The sequence below is a fragment of the Manacus vitellinus genome, unplaced genomic scaffold, assembly GCF_001715985.3.
Source record: "Manacus vitellinus isolate BGI_N305 unplaced genomic scaffold, ASM171598v3 scaffold_0_pilon, whole genome shotgun sequence".
NCBI classification, from domain to species: Eukaryota; Metazoa; Chordata; class Aves; order Passeriformes; family Pipridae; genus Manacus; species Manacus vitellinus.
This window is the reverse complement of record NW_021938789.1, coordinates 49,408,334-49,429,863: the sequence shown is the minus strand read 5'-3', so window position 1 is coordinate 49,429,863 and position 21,530 is coordinate 49,408,334. Positions and strand designations below refer to the sequence as shown.

The 21,530-nt window shown below is 42.6% G+C and overlaps 2 protein-coding genes across 2 annotated transcripts; one reads left to right on the top strand and one right to left on the bottom strand.

The window, feature by feature from the left end:
- Positions 1-836: 836 nt before the first annotated feature.
- On the top strand, positions 837-19,905 carry LOC103758207 (probable E3 ubiquitin-protein ligase HERC4). The gene is made up of 22 exons (XM_029959555.1): positions 837-994; positions 1,668-1,744; positions 2,318-2,539; positions 3,299-3,390; positions 3,960-4,090; positions 4,909-5,057; positions 5,373-5,449; positions 5,754-5,851; positions 6,989-7,048; positions 7,606-7,708; positions 7,865-8,048; positions 8,359-8,540; positions 9,663-9,758; positions 10,939-11,064; positions 11,138-11,257; positions 14,985-15,125; positions 15,211-15,383; positions 16,190-16,256; positions 16,453-16,532; positions 17,473-17,656; positions 18,037-18,136; positions 18,736-19,905. Exons 1-22 carry the CDS (start codon positions 837-839, stop codon positions 18,948-18,950), a joined length of 2,835 nt encoding a protein of 944 aa, XP_029815415.1. The 3' UTR covers positions 18,951-19,905.
- Positions 13,162-13,885, bottom strand: PIGY (phosphatidylinositol glycan anchor biosynthesis class Y). Its single transcript, XM_018073030.2, has one exon. It carries the CDS (start codon positions 13,771-13,773, stop codon positions 13,543-13,545), a length of 231 nt encoding a protein of 76 aa, XP_017928519.1. The 5' UTR covers positions 13,774-13,885; the 3' UTR covers positions 13,162-13,542.
- Positions 19,906-21,530: the final 1,625 nt, after the last annotated feature.

Genomic DNA, 21,530 nt, shown 5'->3' with positions numbered 1-21,530 from the left:
GCGCTGAAGTTGGAATAATCTGCTGTGCGGCCCCTTGGGAAGAAGGAGCCTCTGCGTAAGGGGCTTAAACATTTCCCAGTGCGCAGCACTCAGAGCGGGGGGGCTGGAAGGAGGAACACCATGCCCGGGAATAGACAGGAATTTTCCTCTCTAGTTCCATGTTGGAAGTGTGAGGAGGGTGAGCATTGAGTCTCCAGAGGTGTTAGGGAAATCAGGACAGGCTTTGCCAGTGACCACCTTTCACGCTTGGACATCCTGAGTCTCAGACACTTATGCTGCTGCAGGGCTACATGCAAGTAACGGAGTAGAACAGGTGCCTCGGGGTCAGGAAAGCATCCGCAGCCCCTCAGCTGTAGACAAGGAGGGACTTCCTTCTGCTCTAAATAGGCAATGTGTGAATTTTTTGTCGTTGCTTCTCCAATGTCATGTAAAACGTTTGACTTGAGGCATCCCATCCCCAAGGAGGTGACAAATCTGGGGTGGTCAGATGCCTCAGGAAGTGTTTTGTTTCCCCCCAGACACTTTCAATAGATGTGCAAAAATAACAGACTCCGCTTGTGCTGACTGATTTCACTGGTTGTCTTGGGAGCTGGTGGCACAGCAGCCTGAGAGATGGGGAAAGGTCTTTTAGTGGTAGCCAGGAGAGTCATCCAGCATGAAACCAAGCAGTGGGTAGGTAGGACACTGAAACCTTAAGGAGCCTGAGAAAATAAGTCATACACACTTGTTTGACTTTTTCCTGAGAAGCAGAAGCTGTTGCTGAAAACAGTAACACACAGAGGTCTTGGGGAGGGGGCCGAGGTGGTTAAGATGCCTGCTGCCTTAGCATGACCGCCATGTCTGTCTGTCTGTGTTCTGCAGAGCACACACAGTTGCAGAGGAATGAGGTGCGGTGCTCAAACCACGATGCAACACATAGGCTCATTCTCTCCCATGACGGGAAGGTTTCTGAACACTGGGCTAAAGCTCCAGCAAACTGCTCTAAAAAAACAAGGTAAGCAGCTGTCATGGGGTGGAGGTATGGATGGCAGTGGTCTGAAAAATGCAGCCTGCTTTTCCTAAAGGTAACATCCAAGAGAATGAGTCATGTTTCTGTTGTAGAGAGGGAACTGGAACACACACATTCCTAATTACCAAATCTTTATCTTCTTTTTTAAAACAGCGAGAAGTGCACAGATTTTGAGGTTGATACCAAGGTCTGAGCTGCATGGGATGCACATGAGACAGGTTTCTCTCAAACTTAGTGAGGATCAGTAGTACATACCAGAATAACGCAGATAACTTGCAAACCACACATGGCTTGGGAAAACTGCGTGTGAAAGACACAAACATATCTGAACCTTACCACCTTCTGATTAAGCTATGAGGGTAACCATCATGTACAAATGGCCCAGCAGTTTGCTGTGTGATTTTCTGTTAGCTTGCCCAGGCCTGAGCCTGATTCTTTTCCAGCTTCCCAAGGAGTAAACCACAGTCAAATCAGTTAGCCCTGCTGCAGCAGGCCAGCATAAGAGCAAGGTGAATCAACTTAGAGGTGACCTATATTCTTCCACGTATTTCCTGCTAAAAGTGATAGGGCTTGGTGAGCAGAGGATCTTTGTTCTTTACTTTGTCTTACGGCACAGCATCTATCTATTTTGACCTTTTCTTTTTCCTTATTTTTATAGGCTGGTGAAAGAACTAGGAAGCCTAAATATTGTTCAAGTAGCGTGTGGAGGCCAGCATGCCATGGCACTATCCAGAGGTATCCTCTTTCAAGAACTCTTTTCCTCCAAACGGGAGTCACATTATGGCAGGCTTGCTCTGAGAAGGCAGTGTTTGTACTACTTCCAGTAGTTGGTGACACCATTATAGAGTAATGAATGGTGGGTAGGGGACACAAAGTGCACTGGCTATCAGTGCTGCCCTTTCCTCCTAGCACCAAGGGACCTGCATCTCTCTCTGTCTCTCTCCAGTTCCTGAGCAACACCCCTCCACAAAGGTGTGTTGTGGAGAGCAGACGTGGCTGCCCTACTCTGCAGTCACCGGGTCTGCCCGTTCTTAAGCTGCAACACCTTTCTGGTTGGGAACTTCTTGCAAGTATGACTTTAGAGGTGGAAACACCTGGCCTTTATCCTTACTGTGCTGAGTCACATGGACAATGTGGGACTGCTCCAAAGAGGTCAGAAGCAAATGGAAATTTGGCTATCTATACATAATGGTCTTGCTTTGGAGCTAGTTCCCTGAAAAGAGCACAGAGTTTTGCTACTACTTCCAAAGTGCAAATACTCCAAGGAAGCATTGAGACTGAGCTGGTTTTTTTGTTCTGTGTGTGAAGGAGGTGAACTCTTCACCTGGGGCCGGAACACCCATGGACAGCTAGGACTGGGGAGCCAAGCCACGTTTATTCCCCAAGCACAGCTGGTGGAAAGACTAAAGGGCATCCCGCTTGCTCAAATTGCTGCTGGAGGAGCTCACAGCACCACCGTGTCGCTCTCTGGAGCTGTGTACTCCTGGGGAAAGAATGATTTTGGACAGCTGGGACTCGGAGACACAGAAGGTAAGGAAGGACAGCACTAGGAAGATGTTTTCCTGGTGAGTGAGCTCACCAAGTCGCTCCTCAGTATTGTGAAGCCCCTTTGGTGTAGCAGCAAACAGTAAAGTCTTTTGAAGAAAATATTTCTGGATAAGTTCTCTGTTTCCTGACCAGGGAAGGCATGCAGGAACAAGGGATTTAAGGGTTGTATTTCCATAGAGAACTTGCAATCATTTTATGTGGCTAACTGGATAGTGTGGGCTTTTAAAACCTCTGGGGATTTAGAGATCTATTTCCACTCCCATCCTCTCTCTGGGAAGTCTTGCATAAAAGAAATTATTTTATATTTTTTTGTCTTCTTTAATTCTTCATAAACACAAGGTGAGAGAAGAATTAAAATCACCCATTGTCTTCAAACCAAGAAGACTACAGAGTTGCCCTAGCCAGATAGAACCTGAAGTCAGCAGAATCTAATCTGAATGAGTCCACACCCTTGAGAATCAGATATTTTGAAGCAAAGTACTGTTTGGCAAGGAAACAAAACATTGAATTTTGTTTCAAACTGAATGTAAATAAAAATAAAATACTATGAAAAAGACAAAACATTATGAGAAAGAGTATGTTATAGTGGAGGGTAGAAAAACAACCCAAACCCAAGTTGTAATTACATAAATTGCTGTAAGAGAGGGACTGAAAAGTGCTTAAGCCCTCTGTTTTCTAAGTTTTTCTATCAATGAGACCCCACAGTACTCTTACACTTCAGCAGTGCTATCTTCTTTCCAGACAGGGACTGCCCATCATATGTTGGAGCTTTAGAGCACTGGAAGACTATATTTATCTCATGTGGGGCAGATCACACTGCAGTTCTCTCCAAGGTGAGTCTTAAATGGAAAGTCAGCATCTGAGACCTCACTCTGTGAGAAAAGATACACAGCTAAAAGTCAGAGCTTGGAGTGGTAATGCCTGCTTCCATCTGAGTCTGAGGTGATCCCCAAGGGATGTTGACTAAGCTATTGGGAAAACTTTTCTCAGATTACCATCACCTGCTTACAAACTTTTGCAGGGATACGATGAACTGGAATCCTGGAGCAAAGGTATACAGTTCAACTCTCAGTACTTTTAAAAAGTGTTTTTTATAGCATATTGGGGACTGGAGAAAATGACAACAATAGCTAATTCACTAGGGTTTATTTATACACTAGGGTTTATTTATCAAATTCTTAAGTGATGGGGAGTTATCCTCAGGAGTTAAATTGCTTTTCTCAGAAGTTGAATGATTTGAACATGACAGTGCATGATTAGGCTTGCTGCAAAGTGAACCCTACCCATGTTTGAATCAAGTCCCATATAACATACTGTGTCTTGCTGGCTCTCACTCTCAGTGGCGACCATTTGAATGTCGTTAATAATGCAGTGATCCTGTTGTTTGTTTCTTCATTTCAAGGAGGGATTGGTGTGCACCTTTGGAGCAGGAGGGGCTGGCCAGCTTGGTCACAACTCCACCCGGAATGAACTCATGCCTCGTGTGGTGGCCGAGCTGTGGGGAGCAAGGGTTTCGCAGGTTGCCTGTGGCAGGTGGGAAAGTGCCAATAACATGTCTTCTAAGGGCAATATCTTAGGGAAATCACTGAAGAATAGTAGAGGAAGAGTCACCAAGATGTTCAAATCCCTGTACCCCAGTAGGTCAGCACTGTCAGAATATTGTCCACTCGTCAATGTAAGCCAGTCTCCTGCCAGAGCCCCAGAGAGAGCAGAACCTTCAGCCTATGATGAGCAGAGGGAGAGGGCTGCAAAACCACCAGAAGCCCTTAGTCTTTTGCTCTTCTAATAAACAAAGGGTATACTGGGTTCCAAATGCCAAAAGACTGTCAAACATCTGCATTGGGAAAGCCACTGAATTCCCATCTGCATTGGGAAAGCCACTGAATTCCCATCCTCACTGACAAACTGGTGGCTCCTTAGTAAGAATTGAGGAGCTGTGATAATTATGCAGTTTCATTCTGCCTTTCTGTAACTGGGCCAGAAAAAGTCTCCTGTCAATTTACCTGGGCTTGGTATCAGGCTCAGCAGCACAGCAGTTGTGCTTTTAAAAATGGAAGGGTGTAAAGCTAGCAAGGTGTAACATTATTTTTGTCTGTGGGAACCAACGTAAATCACAAACATTAGAGGCTAATACAGGAAATCTGAGTCTGTATATTTCTTTACTGCTGAATGCAATGGAGAATTCCAACACTTTTGTTAAAGGGATTCTTTATCTGGACTGTCAGGACTTCTAAATACAAGCCTTAGGTCTCCACTCTGAAAATGTATCTGTAAATTTTATTCTGTCTTGCCTGGTCATTTTTGCTTATTATGAGAATTGTTTGTTGGTTTGTTTTTTTTTTCCTGAACAGACAGCACACTCTGGTCTATGTCCCTTCTTTGGACAAATTCTATTTCTTTGGTTCTGATGATGAAGGACAGCCAGAAGATGAGAGGAAGCCTAATCAGTTGATACCACTTCCCGTCAGTTCACCAGTGAATACTGGAAACTCCTGCCAAAGTAATAACCATTGCAGATGTAATCGATCTATATTTGTTTCTTCCAGGGAGGTGTTTGCTTTCTTGATTTCATGTTTAAACTGAGAGGCAAATATTATGTCTCATGCTTACTTGGCCTTCCCAACAAATTCTATGACAAATTATTCCATTCGCTGCTTGATTTATCATCATAGGTAATGGCCACATAGGATCAACTTTTAGACAGATAACTACTATCTGAGGGGTTTTTTTAATGTTCCACTTTTGAGCACTGAACTCTCTGAAGATAATGACTCTCTTCAAATGTTCATATGAAAATATTTTTATTCTTTCACAGAAAATAACACGTCACAAAAGGGGATTAAAATTACGGCAGGAGTAAACCGAAGTTTTGTCCTCTGCAAGGAGAACCAGGTATGTGCACATTTGATCACAGCTTCCCACTGTTCACAATACTGCTGGAAACATTTGGATTTTCCATTGTGCTTTTAGCACTCCAATTTCATATATGTCTATTGCAGTTTTTTCTATACTTACCTCGAAACTACTTTGTATGGCAATTATGTATGTTCTGTGGCTAATGCATCTGGATGATGCTCGATGACCATTAATTTGTTCATGCTTAGGCTGAACTCTTCTTGCAAAGATTGGCTTAAAAAATAAGAATTCCATCTTCTAGACCTTTTATCTTGTTGATGTTTTCATGAATTTCACACAGAATTCCTATTTGAATGGAATTGCCACTCTGGAGAATAAAAAAGTGGATGACTGGATTTCTAATTCCAGTTCAAAAGTCCAGTTCAAGAGGATAAAAAAGTAAGTCAGAAACCTGTTTTTGGGTTTGGTTGGGGTTTTTTCCCTGATACATGATTTTTTCTAAAAGTCATTATTTTTTGGAGACTATTATAGGAACTGTTGTTCAAGAATTTAGCCAAGACACAATCTTGTACCAGCAATTCTCACCTAGTTTTTGCACAGGAAAAAGAGATGTTGACAAGCAACATCTTTTCAATAACCTTTTTGCAGGGACAGAGGAGATGTACTGCCTGGCTTCAGAAGCCTCTCCTCTTCTTGCACAGAGTGGTCAAGTTGATGAAGAGCCAACAAATTAAATCAGTGAAAGATTCTGCCTGTAGACCAAGGCCTTGTGCAAAAATCACAATCCAGAGTACCCAAACTGGATTGTTTTGTCTGTGTCAGCATTTAAAAATCAGTGATACTTTCTTTAATTATCCATTTTCAAAAGCAGTTAGTATATACTACTGTGGGATGCCTTACACCTATGTTTGAGAATTATGATTGTGTTAGTCTTTTTTCAAGTCTTACATGGGAGGTTATTTTCTTTGGGAAAGTCTGACTCCAGCTGCTGACTTTGAGCATTTCAAAATCCTGGCTAATCTTGAACTAAATGTTTCCCTCACCACTTTTAGAACAGTTTGGATCATATGGAAAGTGGTTGTTGAGAGGGTGAGAAAGGGAGGGTTCTTTCCAGATCTCAATAGGAAGGGCTTGACAGCAAATTGCTTGATAAAAGAGCTGCTTCAATAAGAAGATAACCAAGAATACAGGTAGTGAGTAAATCTAACATCCTTCAGATGCTGGGAACCCAGCTTTTGTGCGGCGGTAAATTGATAGCCTGATGGATTTTCCCTCCACATTCTACAAAGATCCTGTCAATGGAGGGGATCCTCCTCCCTCCAATGCCTTTATATATAACAGATAATGTTCAGACCTGTCAGGAGAAGATATCTCCATGATAACATCCACCTGCATGCAATTAGCTGGCATGAGGCACTTGAGCAGGTTCCCTTACAAGGCCTAGGAGAGCAACAAAGTGGTAATAAGACATTTGTACAGTCAGGTGCAGAGACACTTGTACACATGTTTTCTGTTCTCTCGGAATTAAAAACCTGAAGTTGAAAGGATTGACTTTGGTTTGTCTTTTACTATCAGGAATATCAGACTGATCTTCTCATCTGAGGCTTGCATCAACGGAAGCTTCCTGCAGAAAAGGTAGCGTGCCCTGAGTTAGACATAACAGAACATATTGGCTGCATGTAAACTGACCAGAAAGTGTTATTTTAGACCACATGTGTAGAAAAGATTAGTCTTATCTGAATTTGCAAGAAGCGAGTCTGTTATTTTTCAAAGCCAAGCTAAAATTTTTTTACACCCCCCAGTCCAATTGAATTTGCTAGAGAAGCTCACATTCTAGAAGATTATCCTGTTGTGATATTTGACAGAATAATCCCTTTAGGCAATATTAAATCTTTCAAAGGATCCATAATACCTCCTCCCAGCACTGAAGTGGAAGTGATTTCAAGGTGAAATACAGGAAGTCTACCATTAATAGTTCACAGCCACATGAGACAGGAAAGACAGGATATTAATCAGGTCGCAAAACAGTGACCTGTGTTGTCTATCTTCTTAGAACACATGAAATTATACCCATTGGAGCTAGGGCTGAACTTTCCAAGTATTTTCTCATGTTAAAATGCTTCACCATTCAGTCGCTAACAAAAAACAGCTTCTTACATAATTTGGTGTTCTCTTTTTTTCCTTTGTGATAGAGACAAACATTTCAAAACCTCCAAAGAATTCTCAGGTGTAGACATGTCCGAAGTGAAACATTTTTATAAGAAGATCAGCGAGATGCCAAAGCTCTTCCAGGAGGTAAGGATTTGATATAAGGATTCTCACTACACAGATACTGAGGAGCTCTGGATTTGTGCATAAAACTTAAGAATTTCATGCCAACCCAATTACTTTGGCAAAACAAAATTGCATTTTAACCCTTGTCTCTCTTTTTTTTTTTTTTTGCCTCTGAAGGTGCAAAAGGAGGTTGATAATTTACTGCCATCACTGTCTTCGTCTCCCATCTCACCTGAAAATTTCAGAGTCTACTTGATCTTGCCTTTCATTCTGCAGGGGAAGGATAAAAGCTGTTACCATTCACTGAGGCTTCTAGCACAAGCCATCATGAAGCTCCAGCCAGAGGACCTGCAAACTCTTGGTAGGGTTTTATGATAATAGAACTGAATGATTTAAATGCTTGGTCATTTTCTGCTGCAGAACAAGAGTTAGCATCGCTGATGTAGCATGTTGCAGAACTTGAAATAATTGCTGCTGATAGATGCAGAAACATGGGGACTATGCAGCAAGACACAAGAATGAAAAAATTCTGAAGTTTACTAATTTTGGTAGTCCAAAATTAAGCAAATTTTTTGTCAAGTTTATTTGATAAAAAGATAAAATGCAGCTTCATCCACAAATTGCAGTGATTTACATGTTACATGTCACCTCACTAGCTGTTCTCTTTACAGAGTGCCTGTGGTCAAATCTGGAAACATCCTCTTTCAAGGAGCTGGTCAGTCTGTATCAGAGGGTTTCCCAGGATAACCTGTCTCAATTTAACATAGAATTACACAACTGTGGGCCAAGAGACCCCTTCAACCTGTACCCAGATGAAATAGTGCCTCTGCAAATACTGCAGATGCTTTACCAGGTGAGAAAGTACTTGGATCCTCACCTGACAGGATGTATCAATATGGCTTTGCGTATTTTAATCCTTTTCACTTGTTGAATTCTCTGGGTTCCCTTCTTACAAGGGAACATGGGGCCTTGTCATTTGACACTGCTTCAGGAATCTCTTTGGCTCTACACCAGCATAGCTTTCAAGGAATCCTGCTTGAGTTGTGCCTAACTTACCCTCTGTAGAAATGAAGAGCTAAAGCAAAGTGTGTTACAGCCCTGGCAGGGGGAGGCTTCAGTGGTGTGAAGAGTGCATGCATTGATGCCTACAGAGCTATGGATGGGGTGTCCCCTACATAGCATGCCCGTTTGCCTTTCTGCTGGTGAGATCCGTCACCCCAATAACCGAATTTAAAAGACAACCTACCTGCTTGACATATTGTGGCTGTCACAATAATGCTGCATGATGCTTTAAGAGCCTGTTACCTGAGAAATTCTCTGGAACAACAGTATTAGAGCCTCTTTAGCTGAAAACAAACACGGGGAACAAAGGGAGTGGTAACTGCATTCTTGGCAACCATCCTTTCTCCTGCGGAGATGTTCAAAGTTTAGGGAAGTCAAGAGCTCAAGCACACAGTATGAATCAGAGAAGAGTTGTTAAATTTTGTTCAGAACTGAATATCCTTTTGGCTGAGACTGCAGATTTGGTCCTCGAAGTTTAGACTGTTGAATCTGTATTTATCCAGATAAACAAACTCAAAAATGCAGCAGGCCTACTCCTCTGTGATTACATCATTTGGAGCTTTACATGTTCACTGCCCGTCCGCAAATATCTTTGCTAGTCAACAAGTATGAAAATGAATAGGGAACTACAGAGTGTTCTGCAGCATGAAAGATACTCAGAGGGAAACATACCTTTCCTGATCGAGTCCTGTTAAGGAATCTTTGTAAATGAAAATTGCTTTCCTGCTAGTTTATACATGGCTTTTCGAGACTTCTCACTGTGGGGCGCTGTGCTACTAATAGCAATTCTATCCTTTCACTTCTGTTCAGGGTCTCAGAGCTCTTTCTGCATAAAGTCCTGTCAGTCCTGTCCTGCCACACAGATGTACAGCTCACTGGATCTGCTGCTGACATGTTGTGTGTATCAATGCAGGTGAACTCCAGAACTGGCTTCAGAGTAGAAGAAAGCAACTTCTATGTACCTGCTGTGAAAGAGATTATCGACTTCTGTCAGTTCTTTAATAGACCAGTAAGTATAAAATTTTACCAGCAGTGCAAAACACTCTTTTCTTTTCTCTTTTATTTAAATAGTCGCTATATTTCTCTCTAGATATAATTATATAGATATAGATATGAAAGGCAACTCTAGACTCTAACCCATTACATCTCAAAGACAATGCATTTTCTCTAGCAAGCCCTTTACCATCCAGTATTTTAGCAGCTACAATAGTGCCTTTCCTGAGATGACCCCTGGTTCTGAGAGTTGGAGCTGTCCTCCAGTGTCCTAAGAAACTCTGTTGGCTTGGAACTAGTAATCACTGTGAAAAAGCACCATGAGGGATGGTTGCTATACTTCTTGTTACTCTAGATTTTATTATGTTTTATTAATAGAAATATTGTCTGGTGTCTTTAAGCTTTTGTTTAGAAACCATATTTCAGTTTACTTACATCTTAAAACCAAGCCATGATAATAAAAATAATCTGTCAAATGGTTTATTTCTTGACAACATGGAGTGAAAATTAGCTACCAAATGCAGTCAGTGTCACAGGAAGCAGGATGAAATGCAAACGTGGATAGTAGGGCCTTCCTTAGGCAAAAAACCTGTAGCTTTCTGGCAACTTGCCTGGAATTCGTAGGGCAACTGCCTCATTCCTTCATAAGCTTTTGTTTGCTAATGTACCAATTTTGTACCAATTAACCAGAGTGGAGGAGAAGGTTTGGGAAACAGCATAGAATCAAAAGCCAAATAGGAAATGACCTGAAGTTGCTGCCTTATCACACTGGAGGTGTAACACTTTGAATTAAATTATATTTATACCACTATCTACTTTTGGTAGTACAGATAATAAAGTCAGCAGTTTTTAAAAACAATGTACCATAACCTGGGTATCCAGGACATTTTTACTATGTGTTTTGGTTTAGCTGAATTCAGCTGTTAAAATCACTTTCTCTCTGTTTTATTCTTGGTGTCTGTCTGCACAAACTGGTTAGATGCCTCTCTATCAGTGTTTCTCACAGAAGTGTGTAGAAGCTGTTTTTAGGAAGTGTACTTCTCCCAGTGTAGTGCTCGTGCACACAACCAGGGCACGTCTCGGAGATATGGGAGTTTGCCAGGGTACAGGTCAGCAGTTCAGTCTCCACACGTACCCTGGAACTGGTTTCTCAGGGGAAAATCAACATGTCTTTTCCTTTTTACTTGCCATTTCAGATAGCCCTATGGAACCTGAGCAAGTACCCATGCATCTTTGACATGCAAGCCAAGATCGCCGTTCTTATAACAGAATGCCAGGTTCTGTGCACAGAAGGCAGCATTCTGTCCAGGATCCTTACTGACGTAGGTGTGGCCAATTTTGTTACAAATTAGACGAGATAAACACACTGCCAACAACTGTTACTTCAATCCTCAGATAACCCTTACATACGGGAGAAACCAATGGGAATTTCACGTCAGAAGAGAGTGCTTTCTGCAAGACATATGGAACAATTTAGAATATGCCTCAACCCAGGAATTCAGGAAGATCTTAAAGGTAAGATACCAAATTGTATTATTTGTTAGCTCTAAATATCTCACTGCAGTGTTCCTTGATTTTCAGTGTGACTGAAGTATTGGTAGAAGGGTTTCAGTATTCTCTGAGCATACAACAAATGAACTATTCTTCAGATTATTATACAACATGTTCCATAAGTGGTGTAGAGTGAATCTGGATGGCAGTATCTTACATTGTTACATCAAGCTTTGTTGGCGTAAGTTAAACGCAAGTGGCAGTGCTATTTCCTGTGAGGTTGCTTTGGGGTAATGTAATAGGATTGCTCAGGAAACTAGACTTGTCAAAGTCCAGTACTATTACTGTTAGACTGACTTTTAGACTCCATGCTAGTTTGCTGCACATGAAAACCCCAGTGGCTGGGGAACCAGCCTTAGCGGCCAGCAAGCAACACAAAAAGCCACAAAAAGCCATTTCTCTCATGAGATGCTGTCTGAAGGGAAAGGAAGGATAGTGCTGGCGAGAGAGGTGGCAATCTGATTATAGTGCTGCTGTCTCCAGGTGCCTTTAATCTGTGGCTTCCACACAAACCCAGAGGTTCTGGCAGTTGTATTTCCTGCAGGAATCGCAATGCTAGCCCTGCGTTGCAAAACACTGGGTGACGTGGGAAGAGGGCACCTGCCCAGAGTGGAGCTCAGCTCAGGGACCATGTGTCCTATCAGTCACTAACACAAAGTCTGGCACCACAGCCTGTGTCACAGGAGCTATCGACCCCGGTGCCCTATTACCCAGTTCTGGTGCTTTCCAAGTGAGCCTTCTTGCCAACAAGAACTGTCAAAGCTTTTCCTTCCCATACACTTAGGAGAAGATTCTCAGTGCCCCCTAGAGCTACATTTCCTTCCTGCTTCCTCACTTCACCAGCTGAGAGGCATTTATTTACAGAGGTAGTGAGGCTTGAGCTCTGTACTGTCCTCTAGATCTCAAGTCTCCACTGACTGTACAAGCTCTGACAAACAGCTGCCCTTAGTGAAGTCAGCCTTCAAATGCACCTGCTGCAAGCATTGTCTTTCACACTGCACATGGCAGCATTATTTGCAGCAGCCTGATAATTCTGACTGCACTGTTAGTCACCCGCCCAGAGAAACTATGGTCTGCAGTATCTACAACTTGCTTCTGCGTTTCTGCATTTTTCAGCAGGTAGAGGACATTAATGTGTTTGTGTTGCAGATATAAACCACTCAATAGCAAAACATAAAAAAGAAACCTTTATAACAGATTATCATAGCATTGACCTGTCCCCTTCATAGCTGTGTCCAGCTAGGAATTTTTTCAGACAGTACTGAGAACTTGGCATGTGACACCCTCATAGTGGTCTGTCACCCCATTCTCTAGTGTTGCTGTAAATGAAAATAGGGAAGGCTGAAGTATTTAGCAGAAGTATCTCCTGTTCCTCTCTACTGAGCAGGAGATGGTGTGAAGGGAAAGGATATTCTATGTACTTAAAAAGCATTTTTGTAGCTGTTGACTGGGCTAACAAATTCTGGGCTCAGTTGGGAGTTATTTTTCCACTAACCTGTCAGGAGATGCCTCTTTAATGAAAATGACCCAACCTGGCTATCAAACTTGTGTACTCAGATATATTTAACACATAATACTGGGACACACATCTCCTAAGCAGACACTGGAATATGTTGGAGGCCACCCTAACAAAACCCCCAAATGCACAGCTACATCTGTTCTGCAGAGCTGTCATTTACCCACCTTTTTCTTAAAAAAAAAAAAGAAAGAAAAAAGCAGCAGCCACTGCACATACAGACATGGGTATCATCCAAGAAATTTCTTCATTTATGTCAAGTCCCAAATTTTGTTACGAAACACCAGCCTAATTTATTTTAGTTTATGTTCTTCTGACAGTGAGTCAAATATATTTCAGTACATACATCAGGTTAAAACAAAACCAAAGTCCTCAAAGACTGCATATTTTATTTTAGTGTATTATTTAAGATCAGTTTTCTCAGTCAGGGTACAGCTCTCCCTCATGAAAACAACTTCCACCTAGGTGGTTTTCATCAGTGCCACTACAAATGCACAACAACACTCTTGGAGGGATACAACAGATGGAATTAGTGCTTCTTATGACTCCTACTCTAAATCTGCCTTAGCAGTAGCTAACAATGGGCTGCTGCTTCGTACAGTTTCAGATACTACTAGGAAAATGATGACAGTCCATAGTGCCAAAGGGAACTCTCCAACGAACTGCAATACCCGATGAGATTAAACCAGCTGCGTTGATTTAGAGAAGCCCAGGGGTTAGCAAACGCATCTCACTAGTTGTGCCTAAAAAGCTTAATCCCCATCCAGGTCCAAAGGTGAAAGAACACATAAACCGGTATTGTAACAGGAAGGAGGAGACTGTAGAAACACAGGCTGTTCGTGCTGGTGCAGCCCTGTGGGAAGGCTTCGTCCACGCTGGCTGAGTAAAACAAGCCTGCCAAGGACAGGAGGGGAACGAGCACAGTCAGAGTAGGCAGGGAGGGCAGCATCCCTGCCCCGGCCATCAGTCCCAGCTACCGCTGTGCCTGGCGGGTCCTCAGGGCTGCTCCGAGTCCTCGGCCGGAGGCTTCTTGTGCGTCATCCTGGCAGCCTCCGGAACCATGTTGGGGATGCCGTCGATGATGGGGTACGCGATGCCCAGCTCCTCGTTGATGAGCTCGTTGGTAGCTTCTTCGTACCTGGACGGGCAAGGCGGATGGGGGGAAGGGGGAGATAAAACAAAGCCACCAACAAAAAAGAAGGAGGGGTGAAAAACCTGGGTTCGCCCTTAGAGAGCCCCTCCCGCTCCACGCGGGGCTGCAGCGGGCCCAGGGCGGGCAGCGAGCGCAGCTCCCCCGGCCCGCCCTCACCTCAGCGGCTTCTTGGACAGCGGGCACACCAGGAAGCGCAGCAGCGACGGCTCCGGCGGCTGCGGCCGCGCTGAGCCCGAGCCCTGCTCCTGGATCCCGGATCCCGGATCCCGATCCCGGTGCTGTTCCCGGCTGCCGCCGCGCCCTCCGCAGCAGCCCCGCCGCAGCGCGCCCGCCGCCCCGCAGCATGGCCGCCGCTTCCGGCCCCGCCCCGCGCTGTGCCGGGAGCTGTGGGTGCCGCGGAACGGGGAGTGTGCCAGGGTTGTCTTAAGGCGGGCTGTTCCTTGATGTAAGGTCTTTCCGTACATTCAAACCTAAACAGCAAGAAAGGAGACCTGATCAGTGGAGCAGGCAGCAGCCAGCATTCCCTAGTCAAGGACATCCGGGAACTCGCAAGCTTTAAGGATGCGGTAAATCAAGATGTTGATGTATGTCTATGTATACATGGATAACTTGGCAAAATACTCAAGGTCCATGTATCCTATAGTTGAACTATGTTCGTTATAATACTAAAAATCACACCTCCAGGTCAAAAAGCCCCCTGCCCAGGTGAAGACCCTTCCCCTGAGCACACATAGAAGTTAGCTGAGGTTATGTAACTTGTATGGGAATTACCAACCAGTCATAATAGAAGGGCTGTACTTGGACAGTCACTAACTCTGAGTTTCTGTGTATAAATAATGACCTGAAAAGTCAGCTGGGGTGTGCTTGATTTGTGGAATATCACTCAGCACCCAGGTTTGCATGGCTCTGAAATAAATAATCAGTGTCTCTCTCGGGTGTGTAATTATTGGCTTGTTGGGTAACCAGTCTTATTTTGTGGGCAACACGGGTGTCTATGTCTGTGGGTGTCTTGGGCCTTGCAGGTGGTGTTTGTGGGCGAGAAGGGCGTGGACCAGGGTGGGCTGTCCCAGGAGCTCTTCAGCATTGCTGCCAGGACCCTCTGCCAGCCAGGCACCAGTGCCTTCCGCCACTACCCCTCCGGACTCGTGTGGTTCCCCAGCAAGGTGAGGCAGCCCCGCAGCAGCGGGTGGGGAGGGCGCCCATGGGAAAAGGCGGTCACAGTTTTCTGGTGTGCTTGTTCCTAACCAGGCCTCGGGCTGTGAGGATAAGGACACCTTCTTCCAGATCGGGACACTATGTGGAATGGCCCTGTTTAACCAGTGCATGGTGCCCTTCCCCTTCCCCAGGGCTCTCTACAAAAAGCTGCTGGACCTGGCCCCCACCCTGGAGGACCTCGAGGAGCTGCTCCCAACTGTGGGCCGGTACGAGCCAGGCATGGCCCAAGCTTCGGCTGGGTCTCCATGTGCAGGGAGATCCCTGAGGCCGATGAGCTGTAGTTTGGACTTGGAAGAACTAAGCACCCAATTACTATTGCTGGTTTTTTTCTCTGATTTACTAATTATCCATTTCCATTGTGTTAATTTACACAGGCACAGTATTGCCATACACTGCAGTTGTGCCAATTCTGAGAACAGGATCTCCATGCACTGGGAAAGGAGATTTCAGCTAGACATAGCAGGGAGAGGCGCTGCTGTCACCAACATAAATCTTTTAGGCCCATGAAGCTCAGCTTTCCACACAAGTGCTATGAATAGCCAAGAAGATGAAAACTATATCCCATGAGCCAGTGACTGTGTTGAGGTGCTAAAGAGTCTTAAGTGAACTGAAACATCAGATTGCCTGCAATACTTGGAGAGGTGCTTCACCCCAAAACAATTCTCCCAGATCAGCCCGCTGGTCCATATTTTATAGATGATGTCTGGAAGCAAGGCTATGGTCCAAGCCCACTTCTCACTGAACTTTGTGTAAAGTTATCCCCACAAGGCATGGGGGTGGACTTGCCTGGAATCCTTTTTTTACTAGAGGCATTTGCCCTCGCTGATGGCAGCAGCATGACATAAGTTCAGGGCCACATATGATAGTTCTCTGTGAGTGTAGGTGTTGTGTATGTGTTCTATATGTATATGCACTTAAATACTGCTTATCAAAGGATGGTTTTCAGCAGAATTTGAAAATGCATCGAGTGGTCATGTTTCTTCTCTCTTTCTTCCCCTTTGTTTTTTGACAGGATTCTTTGGGGAATTTTGAATGAAGAATGTGATCATAACCTTGAGAGCATGGACATAGACTTCACGGTAAGACCACTGTGCCATTCAGACATCCCATGTATGTACTTGGGCAAGACTGTCCCAGTGCAAATGACACAATTTGTCTGTAAACTCAAACTAGTAAAAGTGCTATGTCAGGCCCTGCAGGAAGAATGATAGATGTAGCACATATATATCTGTCATATGGAGAAACAGCAGCTAATGTTTTAATTTATTTGTGTAGATAATGGAAGAAGGAGATTCTATGGATGTTGTTGAACTTAAAAAAAATGGTGCCAACATTCCTGTCACTAAGGATAACAGGTCAGTTTTATTTTTACATTTCTTACCTTGTTGTCTTGTTACAAGTGTATGAGGTAACATGTCTATACCAATCCCCTTACAAAATACCAACTTCAGTATTATACCGACCATTGGTCTTGGTCTTTGTACACTTTTGGTTCCTGCTGTATTTGCTGCACATGTGTCAGACTTTGGCAGTTTGTGCAAGCAGCAGATGAGAAGGGGATCCTTGGACATCCTGGCATCTGCATATACAGGTACATGGAGTTATCAGAAAAATTCCTAACAAATGTGTAAAATACCCTTGAACGGTATTTTCAGTGAAATACAGATGATTTGTCTGACAAATCCAGCTATAGGTACACCTCCATAAGGGGTTTTTTTAGAGCAAAATGTTTTCTGCATTGTTATGTCTATGGAATATATCTTGTATATAAAGGAGAAGGAGCAATCTGTCAATAAGGCTTTGTGTCAATATTAACCTCGGCACAGAGGACAGAGAGAAGTTCTGTGTCCTGAGTTATGCAGATGATCTGAGGACCCTTAGGGATTCAAGAAAGGACTGTTTAGGAAGCTTGAAGTATAGCATTTACATTGAGTTGATTGTGCAAGTACAATGTCACTACACAAATCCCCATCACAAGTAGAAAGAAGAGTGAAACTACTGATTAGCAGCTGTGCAAATAGTTATTTTGATTTCAGGGAAATTATTAGAGTGTTCACATGAAATAAAGGAGTATTACCAAAATGAATCCATGTTGGCCAGCACCCTCTTTTATTTGTGAACATCCTTGCAGTTTATTCAGTGAGTAAATAATTGCCAGTGGCGACTGATCTCAGTAAAGACTGAATCTTTACAGTTCAGCAGGTTGTGCAGAATAAAGGAATAAGGTATAAAATTCTCTATAATTCTCCTTTTGCAAAAGTACCTATTGCATTGCTCATTTGATATTTTTTCCAGGAAAGAATATGTTGACTTGTACGTGAATTATGTGTTCAATGAATCAGTGCAAAAGCCATTTCAGGACTTTATGCAAGGATTTTTAAGAGGCTGCCCAGCTAGAAATTGGAAGATGTTTCTCCCTGTAGACCTCCAGGTTGTTCTCCAGGGACACCCAACAGTTGACTGGCATCTCTTGGAAAAGGTATTGTATACTAGTATAGTGTCCTTCTGCTGTATCTGTGAAGCATAAACTACTTCTGACCTGTTCTTTCATTGATTGTATAGGTCATGAACAGATGGACAGAAGCTCAAGGGACTTTCTCTTTTTTTGACTTGTGTCATAGTTCTGTTTCTAATCTACATCAGGTACAAGAATAAAGGAGACTAAGTATCAAGCCATAACTCAAGGATGGCCATAAGAATCTTTGAAAAAACAAATGAAAAAGGAGATTCCAGAGGTTAAGAGGATTTGAATATCTATGAACACGATTATAAAATTTATCAGATAAAATGTTGTTGCTTTAAATATAAATGGAAATATTGAGGATTAACCAGCCTGTTTTATTTTTATGTCTTTGACAGAATGTGGAATACAGGCAGTATAACAAGTCAGATAAAACCATCAAAGATTTTTGGAATGTGTTTCACGAACTCCCAGAAGAAAAGAAGAAAATGTTCCTTGGTAATGTATCAGTAATTTTAAACTTTTCATAGTCCTTTTTTTCTGCCCCACAACACACATTTTAGATGGTTGCACATAAAAAATACTATAGTCTCAAACAGCTTTTCAACACATTTTCTGCTACCACATTTTCTAGTGAAAACCACGAAGGCTTGCCTGAGTGCACCTGACCACCTTGAACACTGCAATTACTTTATCCCTTGCTTTTGTGGTTGTCTTGTTGGTCAGAGGCCTCAGTTTGTGTGAGCAGACTATATTGATGTAAGCAGTTTAACCCTCTCAAAGGATCACCAAAGCTAGCTCATTATTTTTAAATGTAGAAAGTCAGACCTAGCCTGGCCCTCCTCATCCACAAAGTCTAAATTATAAAGTAAAAGAGGGCTTATAATTCTTATTAATCAATAAGAGACTTTATTGTATTCAGGTAATTCAACAAAGCAAAATAATTAGCTTATGAAAATAGCCATATGTTTACACTGATTTCCCTTCATGATTTTTATTAACATTAATTATTTTCATGCTTTTCAATTAACATTATCTTGGTTTATTTTTTAATTTGCTTACTTTTTCTTGCTTTTTTTTTTTTCTTGTTCCTTCAGGGTTCTTGTCAGGATCTGATCAAATCCCTGTCTATCAGCTGGAATGTTTTAGATTTTATATTGTAGAGCCTCAAGCAAAAAATCCAGATGAACTCTATCCCTCTGCCAGTACCTGCTCCCTCATTTTTTATCTCCCCAGATACAGTAGTAAAAGCATACTCAAGGAAAAGTTGCTTTATGCCATAGAGCATAATGAAGGTTTTGGCTGTGTCTAACTCTTCGTCAGAAGCACTTCAAAACAAAAATAGGCAAAAAAAATATCTTTGTTTCACTTGTTATATTTTTCTCTTTATAACTCAAATTTACTGGTTTCTACCCTACCTTATTTTTACTGTGCTTTATAAACATTTGTGTGTGTGTGTGTTATTTGCTGAGATTTTATATTGATTATAAAAATGATATTGGACCAGATACCTCATGGTTAGATTGTAAAGTTAGGAAAGAAGAATCCTGTTTGAAACACTTCTAAGAAGCAAGCTGATAAGCAACTCTATTTATATATTTGTGCAGACAGGGTCTGCACTGTGCTGGTCTTGTTCAGTCAAGCTCACAGTGAGCTCACAGCAGCAATGTACAATAATTTGTACATTACCAAGCATACAGACAGGATATGCTGAGCAGTCATCCTTGCAGGGACAAGCTAGGGTAAGGTTTTCAACTGTGTTAGTTAAGAATTCTCTTGGGGAGCAACTAACAGTAAGGAGACATGTTCCTGCAAACTGTGAATTGAAGGAGAAGTCTGTGCTCACCTGGATATGGCCTTTGACTTATCTGAGAGAAATGCTTAGGACAAGGATTTGATCATTCCTAGACTTTTCCGAAAGCTGTATTTGTGAAGCATGAATGGACTTTTTATTATTTAGTGTGTTAACTGTGATATTTGTCACGTTTCTTTATATCTTCCAAGGAGATGTTTTGCAATTAAATCATAAAATTTTAGGCTTGCAGAACAGCTCTGTCTACAGAGCCCTGTGGACATGAGGCTTGCAGGGCTTCTGGAATCTCATTGTCAAAACAGTGCAGAGCACTGGCAGGATATTGACGGTGTCAGGCAGGATGTATGTTTTCTGTTTATTTTGCTTTGTGGAGAGACAAACAACAATCATGATTTTTCAGCAGTCTTCACTTTGGTCTGTTAAATGTATCAGGGCACATATGTAAAGAAGACTTTTACTGTGTTGAATTAAATGACAATTGATTCATTTTTCACCCCCGTGGTTGTGTTCTTCCTTCATTATGCATCTGCCTATGCATGGCAGCATATCTGTGTTTTCTGTCCCCCTTGATCTGGGGAAGCCATTCATAAGAGGATTCGAAGGCTGATGTCAGTGTATTTCAAAGAGATGTATTGTATATGCTGAACAAGTAAGTCTTTCCTGTTTCATGCAGAATGTGCTTTAGATGAATGTAAAAATTGAAAATGAGAAGTCAACAGCAGTTTTTATTTTCTGTTCTGTCTTGACCTTGTGTTGGGTATCACACGCACACACACCCTTTTGGACCAGGATAAAATGTCAGTAAATGACACAAACCTTTTTGTTTTGTGACAAAAACTGACTGTTAGTACTTTTTTTTTTTTCTTTAGAAAAGTAAATGTTTCCTAGGAAAGACATGGGCATTATTTATTAATTTCCAGCTCAGTATAATGGACATTGTTACGTACTAAAAAAATAAGAAAGCTTCCTTTTAAGTTACAGTACAGTAAAGAAAAACATCAAGCACTCACCTCAAGCACCAGGGTGGTACAGGAAAGCAGGTGGCATGGCAGTTGTAACAAGAGGGGAACTAGCACCTTGGAGAATGCCAGCTGCCAGCCAAAGGGAATGAGAGGACCTGGCCCACTCAGACCTAACCCCTGTCCCACTCACCCACCTGGGGCAAACAGGACATCACAGGGATGCTCTGGGAAAGGCATCAGCTTGCTGCAGGTATAATTTTGTGGAAAGAGGGAACTGGCAGAAGCCCAAGCTGTTGTCCCCATCCCACCCTGGCTGATGCTGCCAAGCCACCACAGGTTTCTGTTTTGGCAGCTTAGCCTGCTGTTCATCAGCCTACTCTGGCTGCTTGTTTCCCTTTTTATGGTCTTCTAAGCCTCTGGTAGGGCTTGGAAACTGAGAGTGATCTTCTGTGTTGTGCAAGTGCATAAAAGATGTATCCTCTTTGGGTTTCAAAATAACCCATTAGGGATTAAATGATAATAGGTTTATTTAGAGCCTGAAGGAATTTCCTTCTCGTCATGTATGATGCAACATCACATGGGAGATTAAGGCCCAGAGTAACTTTCAAGGCTATTTTTAATCTGTCCTCAAATAAGCCCTGCTTTTATATATATATATATAAAGACCTTCAGAGCAGAGCACTCCTCTCTGATTTTCTGAAATTAATTTGGACACTGAGCTGTGTCTACATTTTCTCAAGCAGTGCCCATTATAAGACATGCAGGAGAATATAACGAGTGAGCATCACATTCAGCTGTGAGTTTAAAAGGCTTCAAATAGGCAGCAAAAGTACATTGAACCTGCAGCAGGAATTTTTTTTAGGCGACTCGTCTTATTTGAACATCACCTGTAGAGAAGCACAAGAGCCTGGCAGAGCTGGTGATGTAACCAGGGTGGATCTGGGGCAACCAGATCCATCCTAAGCACTTCTCATGGCTTGAAAGCCATGAGAAATTAAGGAGGTATCCTGGTGAAATGTGTGAGGGGTGAGGTTCGCGATCAAGTTGCTGCAGTGAGGACACTACACAGAAATACTGCTTCCATGGGAGGTAGTGGGACATTGCCTTACATGCCTAA